This window comes from Pygocentrus nattereri, chromosome 19, assembly GCF_015220715.1.
Source record: "Pygocentrus nattereri isolate fPygNat1 chromosome 19, fPygNat1.pri, whole genome shotgun sequence".
In the NCBI taxonomy this organism is placed as follows: Eukaryota; Metazoa; Chordata; class Actinopteri; order Characiformes; family Serrasalmidae; genus Pygocentrus; species Pygocentrus nattereri.
The window spans coordinates 5,291,456-5,301,275 of record NC_051229.1 but is presented as its reverse complement, the minus strand read 5'-3'; the positions used below and the strand labels follow the sequence as shown (position 1 = coordinate 5,301,275).

Below are 9,820 nucleotides of genomic sequence, written 5' to 3'. Positions count from 1 at the left end.
TTACAGGAAAGCCCCGCCCACTCTGTCCGGCGCACGTCTCAAACGGAAATCTACACTACACTTCTACACTAAACCGCGCTGGTGCAGCCGAGTAGCGTCTGTATAAAAGCCCAGCCTCGTTTCTGCGCTCACTGCATCTTATCAGCTCCACTTACTGTATAGCTGCACTCTGTAGTTCTACAGTTACAGACTGTAGTCCATCTGTTTCTCTGATACTCTGTTACCCTGTTCTTCAGTGGTCAGGACCCCCATGGACCCTCACAGAGCAGGTACTATTTGGGTGGTGGATCATTCTCAGCACTGCAGTAACACTGACGTGGTGGTGGTGTGTTAGTGGATGTTGCGCTGGTCTGAGTGGATCAGACACAGCAGTGCTTCTGGAGTTTCAAGTTTATTTGTCACGTGCGCAACATGTCAGGACATTAATGCATTGAAATGCTTGTGGTGAGGTCAGATAATCACTCTATATATTAAATATACACAAAATATAGAGAAATATACACAAAATACAGAGAAATATACACAAAATATAGAGAAATATACACAAAATACAGAGAAATATACACAATATACAGAGAAATATACACAAAATACAGAGAAATATACACAAAATATAGAGAAATATACACAATATACAGAGAAATATACACAAAATATAGAGAAATATACACAATATACAGAGAAATATACACAAAATACAGAGAAATATACACAAAATACAGAGAAATATACACAATATACAGAGAAATATACACAAAATACAGAGAAATATACACAAAATACAGAGAAATATACACAAAATATAGAGAAATATACACAATATACAGAGAAATATACACAACACACAGAGAAATATACACAAAATACAGAGAAATATACACAAAATACAGAGAAATATGCACAAAATACAGAGAAATATACAAAAAATACAGAGAAATATACACAAAATATAGAGAAATATACACAAAATACAGAGAAATATACACAAAATATAGAGAAATATACACAAAATACAGAGAAATATACACAATATAGAGAAATATACACAAAATATAGAGAAATATACACAAAATACAGAGAAATATACACAAAATATAGAGAAATATAAATTTTAAAGCGGCTTAAGTGACTCAGTGTTATTGTTCTTTGAAGTGGCTTAGTGTTAAGGTGTTATTGTCCACAGCAGAGATGATATAATAATAATACTGACAGAGTGACCGAGTGAAGTGGTAGTTTGGGACGGACCCACAGCTTCACAGCTGGTTCAGAAGCCGGACAGCCTGTGGGTAGAAACTGCCCATTAGCCGGGTTGTTCAAGCCTGGATGCTGCGGAATCTCCTGCCTGATGGCAGGATGGCGAACAGGCCGTGTGCTGGGTGACCGGATCTTTTTGATCTTCCTGAGGCAGCTGGACTGGTAGACGTCCTGTACGGCTGGTAGTTTGTTGCCTATGATGGCTTCTGCCATCCTGACCACTCCTCTAAGGGCCTTGCGGTCGCAGGCAGTGCAGCTGCTGTACCAGACAGTGATGCAAGCATGCAAGCAAAATTTATTTATGTAGCGCTTTTTACAACAGGTGTTGTCACTTTACAGAACAATCAGTGTTACAGAGAGAAGAGAAAAGAAAATCCAGGTCCGAGCCCCCATGAGCGTCGCCAGCGGCAACTCCCTAAAAGAGGAAGAAACCTTGAGAGGAACCAAGACTCAGAAGGGGAGCCCATCCTCCTACGGTCGACACCATGAAGTGTTATAGTAAAGTGGGAAAGAGAAGATCTGAGGGTGAGGACTGCACAGCGCTGCAAGGCAAGAAGCTCAGTGGTGGTCAAGCCGGTCCAGAAGGCTGGTGAGCAGCAGCACCAATCAATGCAGAAGAGGCAACAGCATCAGACGCACAGGATGGTCAGCTGATCAGATCGGCAGAGAAAGGAAAGAAAAACGCAGTCAGTTCTGTAAAGAGTGGCTGACCACAGATTACAGTATAACAGGGCAGCAGAGACTCCAGCAGGTCCAGACCTGACAGGGAGACTAATCACCAAAGGCTCCACAGTACAAGTAAGTTTTTAGCCTAGACTTAAAGACTGAGGCTGAGTCTGAGTCCCGAACATTAACAGGAAGATTATTCCAGAGCTGGGGGGCTTTGTATTAGAAGCTCTCCCCCTGATGGAGCTTTATTAGTTCTAGGTACCAGTAGTGAGCAGCACCTTGTGATCTAAGTAGGCGTGATGGTTCATAGTGGGAGAGAAGCTCACTCAGGTACTGAGGGGCGAGTCCGTTTAGAGCTTTATAGGTCAGTAATAGGATTTTATAATCAATGTGAAATTTAACTGGTAACCAGTGCAGGGCTGATAAAGCTGGGCTGATTTGGTTGAACTTTTTGGTTCTTGTGAGACTCTGGCTGCAGCGTTCTGGACCAGCTGAAGCTTGTTAAGGCTTCTGGTGGAACATCCAGACAGCAGGGCATTACAGTAATCTAGCCTTGAAGTAATGAATGCATGAACTAGCTTTTCTGCGTCCTGTAGGGATCATGCATTTCTTAATTTAGCAACATTGCGGAGATGCAGGAAGGCTGTTCTAGTGATATTAGTTATATGTGCATCGAATCACAACACCAAGATTTTTAACAGATAAACTTGATGCAGCTGAGAGATTGTTAAGTGTTAAGTTAGACTATACAATAAGTGGAGCTGATAAAATGGACAATGAGCGCAGAAACAAGGAGGTGGTTTTAATTTTGTGGCTGATTGGTGTAGAAAACTTCCATAGAAAAGCACTGACCAATACCAAGCGGGGGCTAGAGGGGCATAAAGAACCCCACTTTTGGTCTGTGGAGCAGTGCAGCTGCTTTGGGATGAGTTGGGAGTGATCCAGTACCTGACCTCACTAGTGCTCTTATGACTGGATGCAATAAAATCCTCACAGCAATTTTCCAACATCTAGTGTAGAGCCTTCCCAGAAGAGTAGAGTCTGTTACTGCAGCAAAGGGGGACAAACTCCACATTAAAGGGGAATTCCACCAATTTTTCTGAATTTCTGCACAGGTGGTTGTTAAGATGTAAACAAACAAAATTAAATAAAGTGGTTATGAAATGGATGAGAGGTTGTTGATTAATAGTTCTGAGCTAAGATTTAGGACTTAAACATGCTTATTAAGGAGCGTCCCTGCTGGACAAAGACAATTAGGAAACATCAGATGATTCTGGAATCAGTCCAGGAACACCTGTCAAACCATTAGACTCCTTTACACTGTGATATCAACCCATCAGGAAAAACCATCAGTGACTACTGATGTTCAACATAAATGATGAACTAACCTAACTTTGTGTAAATAGAGCTCAATATAGAAATATGTCCACATATGCAGTCGAGACTGACGCGGCTTTTTTCTGAATTTCTACAAACACCGTTTCATTTTATAGTAAATGAGTTTGGGCTGGTTTATGTTTATGAACAGACGCCTACAGATCAACATAGTAAAGGAGCTCATCTGTGATCCTGAGTTTAAAGCCAGTTTTTATTCAACTTAAACTTGGAACTAAGTTGTAAATAAATCTGAAACTGAAACTTTGCTTGTGTGTAAAAAGTGATTTCAGAGCCACTCGGTTCTCCCTGATGGAAACTGTTTACCTTCAGTGTTTTGTGCTTCTGATCATTTTAATAGACGTCAGCGTCACTAATTAATGACGTTCTATTAAAAGACTGGTTTACCAAGAGAGACGCTGGAGGACTTTCACCTGAAATGAGTTCATGAAGCCAGTCTGGTTATAAAAATGATGACAGGACATCAGAGCCAGAGTTACTCTTTTAGTACTTTTACTTTATACTTAAGTACATTTGAAGGGAAATACTTTAGTACTTTTACTCAAGTTGGAGGTCTAAAGGGAGGAACTTCTACTTTTACTGGAGTAATATTTTACCTTGGGGGTCTCTACTTTAACTCAAGCACAGGATTTGTGTACTTCGTCCACCTCTGCTGTTTTTGCTTAGCCCTCCCTCAACCACGCGAATTTTAAAAAACGGTGGACTTCCCCTTCAGGCAGAGCGCGCTGTAAATCCGGGAGTTGTAGGCATTTGTGCGTCCAGCAGATGGCGCTGCAGACGAAGAAATGCGCCACACGCGTGCAGCACGCTCATAAAGGACGGTTATATTGTACTTTATGAAATAAAAACGTTTGAGAAGTCATTGTTTACATTGCGCTCCGCTCAAGACCTCACATGTAGGTCCTCACATGTATAGCAAAACAAGCGCAGGCCCAGCAGTCGCAGGCTGAAGGCTGTTGCACGAGGATGAGCGCGATTTGCATATAACAATAACCTGTAGGGCAATAAGGCGCGCGGTGTGAGGTCATGCAGACGGCTCTCATTGGTGGATCCGAGCGTCAATCATGCGGGTCTCCGCCCACGCTCTGCCCCCCCCTCTCTGTGTGTGTGACGAGGGTCGGTTGAAGAGCATTTTCGCAGTAGGATGGGGTCACCAGCGGGCAGCACGGTGACAGCTGGAGCCTGAGAAAACAAGCGGACGGACGCTGTTGTGGAGCCACAGCGAGTCATGTTCGCCAAAGGGAAGGGCACCGTGGTGCCATCGGACGGACAAGCCAGGGAGAAGTAAGCCGTGGTTGGAGGTTTTTCACTTGTTTTAATGACAAGCCTGAAGTTGGCTGCTTATTCGCCAGCTTCTCGTTCGAATTTCCCGTTCCACCTTAAATGGTGCAGAATGGAATGGCCAGAATGGCGCCAGAATGGAACTGCTGCACCATTTAAGGTGGAACGGGAAATTCGGAAAATGCCCAGTTGATTGTGCTGCTGCTTCTCACTCTCACTCTCACTCTCACTCCCTTGGGCTGGTTGCCTTGCGTGGGGCTGGCAGTGTTGAGTCGAATGAACTCCTTTAGGACCCTCAGTGCTAATTGAAGTCCACCTGGACCCTTATGAGCGCTGCAAGAGTGAATTCAGCCCCAGGGGTTTGTTTTATTATGGGCTCCTGCTGGAAAGCTGAATGGCACATGCTGCTTGTTTGTGGTTAAGGTGCAGGAACTTCGCCTTTCACCTGTGGCCCTCACTTTCTTTGCATTCTTTGTGTGATGTACTTGTTACTTTGTCATTTTGTGAGATAATGCATCTCTAAAATATCACTTTCAGCCTTCTTTTGTAGATAGAAATGTGATGGCTCTGGGTCTGGTTCTGGTTCTGGTTCTGACTGAGCATTGGGAAGTGAATGGAGCTGACATGTCCTGCACGTTTCTCCCACAGGCTAGCCTTGTACGTCTACGAGTACTTGCTGCATGTCGGGGCCCAGAAGTCGGCACAGACCTTTTTGTCAGAGGTAGGATGTTGTTTGGTCTACGTTTCCATGAAATGAATCACCCCGTCCATTTGGTGATGGCCTGCTGACCTCCATTTTGATGATGCTGTAACATATGTGTGTGTGTTGCTGACGGTTTGAAGACCAGCCTGATACGTCTTAAAGGGCGATTCCTGTCATTCCTCAAATTCTCTATATCGGGTCAGGTCAAGCTTTTATTGTCAGTACTACAGTCTGTGCAGGACATGCAGGGTACTGAAATGGCATTACTCTCAGACCCCATGGTGTAGTGATAGACAGGAAACAGGAAAAGTGTGAATTTTTAAATAGACACTAAAAAACACTAATTGTAAAAATAAACACTAATTGTAGAAAAATAGAAGAAAAAAAAAAGTATAAATATAAGATGGTCCCTGAAATGAACACCAAAGTGGCGTAGGGCGCATACAGATTAAGGTCTGTGGGTACAAGTAGTGCAAATTTAAGCAGTAGTGCAATTAGGACGAGCTTATGGAGCAGTTAAAGTGGTGGGTGCGTAACAGTCCCTGAGAACGTCAGAGTTCATATAATCCAGTGGTTGAGATGTAAACAAAGTCATTCAGCGTGCTTTGATATGAAATGGTTCATTGTGGACACACGTTCCAGCTCTGATTTCTTTACAGTGGTGGTGATGGGAACCAGGGGTCGCCGTGACTACAACACAAATATGGCCATTTATTTACTATCCAGAACCACCAGAGAACCCACATGAGTCTTCTGAGCTTTTCTATGGACTGTTGATGGTAAAATGGTGCAAAATCCAAAAAAGAGAAGTTTTCTTTGGGGATTGTTGGCCTTACAGTGCCCTGCCTATATCTCAATACCATGAATAAGGTGTTAAAGAAGCATGTCTCAAGCTAGAACCGCTCTCAAAACGATCATAAACAACGTGTCCGACATCAGGCAGTGAATTCATCACCACTTCATGTAGGAACTTTCTGTGAGGGAGCTTTTAGAGGTGGATGTCTGGTTCCTATCACCACCACTGTTCTGAGTGTCTATAGAACAGAATGTTTCACACCAAACCACAGTGAATGGCTTTGTTTATACTCTTAATTAGCGGATAAACAGTTCATTTTGTCTTTAAGTTTTCTGCTTCTGTTGCTTTAGTAAACTGCATAAGTGAAACTCAGAAAAAAGTTTTGAAATAAGCCAAGACGTTTAATGCAGTGTACTAAATGGTTAAAGTTTTCCCTTGAAAATCACACAGACTGCAGAAGAAACCCACTAGAAAGTCATTGGAAATGCACTAGAAATTTATATTGAATTTCACAGAAACATTAACAGATATTCACAGGAAAATCACTAGAAATTCACCATAGATTCACTAAAAATTCACTTAAAATTCATATAGAAATTCACCTTAAATTCACTAAAATTCATGTAGAAAATCACTATAAATTCACCATAAATTCCACCAAAAATCTACTTGAAATTCACTATATATTCACTAAAAAATTCACTTAAAATTCTTATAGAAATTCACTATAAATTCACCTTGAATTCCATCAAAACCAACTTGAAATTCATTTAAAAATTCACCATAGATTCACTAAAAATTCACTTAAAATGAATGTAGAAATGCACTATAAATCACCATAAATTCCATCAAAAATTTACTTGAAATTCAAATTGAAGTCTATTACATTGTCACAATAAATTCTACAAACATCCACTGGAAATTCATATGGAAATTCACAAAGAAATCACCAGAAGTTCGCTCAAAAACAACTAAGTTTGTAAAGAAATTAAATAAAAGTTCACCAGAAATTCAATAAAAATTCATTAGAAATTCACTAAAAGTCACTAGACATTCATACAGAAATTCACTGTGCTTTCTTATTTTCTTTAGATAAGATGGGAGAAGAACATAACGCTGGGTGAACCACCAGGCTTTCTGCACTCATGGTGGTGGTACGTACCCTTGACTCTGTCTATGTACTGATTTGTGGTTCTATCTCTTTATTATCGTAGTATTATTCTTATATTCAGCCCATTCATTAGTTGTAGTCAAAGATCATGAGGATTATGTACCTGTATGAGTTTGTTTAATGTAATTTGTATAATGGGTGTCGTGGCCCAGATTAAGCTTAGTCTTGGACTAAATTAACCTGTCAGCTCTCCAATGAAAATGCTTTAAAATTAGGATTACAGGCTTAACATGTGTCTGTAAAACTGGTCAATGGGCACTACACTTCATTTCTACTTAGTACAGACAAACTTCTCTATTGAATTTCAGTGTATTCTGGGACCTGTACTGCGCTGCACCTGAAAGAAGGGACACTTGCGAACACTCGAGTGAGGCCAAAGCTTTCCATGACTATGTGAGTGCTTTAGAACTTCATATTTGCGGGTTTGCCGTTTAATTTAGAGAGAATATTTCAGCTGTGTTTAGGAATATCTTGTAACTGCTGAATGATAATATACTCAAATAGTTCACCCTAAAAGGAGAAACAGATGCAAACATTCTTGCATGTTCATTATCGGTCTTAATGGACTGAAAGGCTTCGGATGTCACCAACGTTCAGTCCTGTCGTTCATAAGTGTGGAGAGATGCCTTTGTTTTTCCTGTATTACTAGCATGAAGGCCAGAGGCTATTATCATTCCCATACAGAAAGCATTAGAGAGTCTACAGATAAGCCACAGTTGACCTTATATACAAGGATAAAACGGCTATAATAATATATATTTAAGCCCCTCTAGCTTTGATGCTGTGGATTCAAATGTCTGTGTGAAATTATAGCCATAAAACAGTGGTGCACCTTTGTGTCTTACTAGGTCTGGTGACGGTTAGTTATAGTGAGTTATTGTAGCTTCCAATGCCGGTAAAAACTCATTTGCTGCCAGTTTAAAAACTTTTTTTAATTTAGTGACTTTTCTTTATATAATCCATTGGCATGCACGAATATTCCCACATATAAACTTAATTGAACTTTGAAACATTTTGTACGATGTGCCATCCTATGTTAATACCACTTTTGTTGTATCTTATATAGATGATGTTGTTCTCTAAATGCGGATGTTGAGCTGCGCTGGTTGAACGTGCTCTTTTCTGCAAGTGCCTACAAAAAGCCTCCTGTTTGTACTGTAGGGCTGAACGATTTGGGGAAAATATCTGATTGCGGTTTTTCCCACTAATGTTGCAACTGCAATTTAAATTGCAATTTTTATAAATTGAGATTCAGGCCTGATTTATTTTGGCCAAGAAGAACTTTGAACACATCAAAGTTTGGTGGCCTCTGATTGGTCTAACTTATCACAAGCCCTTATCAGGTTTACTTTCCCCACTTATAACCTAAATCAATGTTTCGGCTTCAGAAAAGAAAAACAACTTCCAAAAAGATGGTTCTTCAAGGGTTCTTTAGTAAAGACAGTGGTTCTATACAGAACCATAAACACTTAAGAACCCATATGCATGCTTCTTTGCATGGTAAAATGGTTCTTTAGATTTATGGAGAATGTGTTGTTTATGGTTCTATATAACACCAAAAAGTTCTTCTATTGTTACAAACTTTATATTGTAACAATAACAGAACCGCTTTGGTGCTATATAGAACCATATACAGCACACTGTCGTCCTGAGGAAGTATTTCACCACGCACAGCATAAAAAGCATAAAAAAAGGGGCTTTGAGTGTTTTGTTTCTGTATTGAACCACTGTCTTTACTAAAGAACCATCTGTTTTAAGAACCTCGGTGATCTTTGTAAGTTAATTGCAGCTGTTTTGATTTGAAAATTGCACTTAAATTGCGATTTTGGTATATAAAAATGATGAATCTTTCAGCCCGACGTCATGGTGTACTAGTCACGTGGCAGTGAGCCAGAAACAGGCTCCTGGCCCCAGATTGGTCTAAGACTAAAAGCCCCTGTCTACTTGCTTTCATTACTTATTTTTTCTACAAAGAAAATTGGGACAGTAGGTAAAATGTAAATAAAAACAGACAGCAGTGATCTGCACATCCTTTTGGACCTCTTTTACCCTGAAAACGCTACAAACACAAGATATTTGATCTTTTGACTTCTTAACATGTTCCAGAAATGTGGGACAGGGTCATGTTCACCTCTGTATTACATCACCTTTCCTTCTAACTTTCTCTCTCTCTCTCTCTCTCTCTCTCTCTCTCTCTCTCTCTCTCTGTCTCTCTCTGTCTCTCTCTCTCTCTCTGTCTCTCTCTGTCTCTCTCTCTCTCTCTCTGTCTCTCTCTGTCTCTCTCTCTCTCTCTCTATATATATATATATATATATATATATATATATAGCTAACAATGTTAATGTTCCCTGACAAGTACAGCAGTGGTTTTAAGGTCTGATTGTGGACCTTAAGTAAGTTTTTCCAGGTGAAAAGTTTGTATTTATATCTTTTATAACCGAATGTTTTAAAACAGAACAACAAAATAAAAGTCCTGGAGAAGAGACTGGGTAGGTGGAGCTCAATACAACTTAAAAAAAATTATATATATATGGATTATAGTACAATTATG

At 40.3% G+C, this 9,820-nt stretch overlaps 1 protein-coding gene across 2 annotated transcripts in view; it reads left to right on the top strand.

Moving 5' to 3' along the window:
* The first annotated feature begins 4,431 nt into the window (after window positions 1–4,431).
* Window positions 4,432–9,820, top strand: part of ssbp3a (single stranded DNA binding protein 3a) — a 61,281-nt gene continuing 55,892 nt past the window's right edge. For both annotated transcript variants that reach the window (XM_017712261.2, XM_017712260.2), the window contains exons 1-4: window positions 4,432–4,602; window positions 5,248–5,320; window positions 7,191–7,252; window positions 7,578–7,662. In XM_017712261.2, coding sequence (XP_017567750.1) covers window positions 4,547–4,602; window positions 5,248–5,320; window positions 7,191–7,252; window positions 7,578–7,662 — 276 coding nt within the window. In that variant the 5' untranslated portion in view covers window positions 4,432–4,546. The remainder of the gene's footprint in view (window positions 4,603–5,247; window positions 5,321–7,190; window positions 7,253–7,577; window positions 7,663–9,820) is intronic.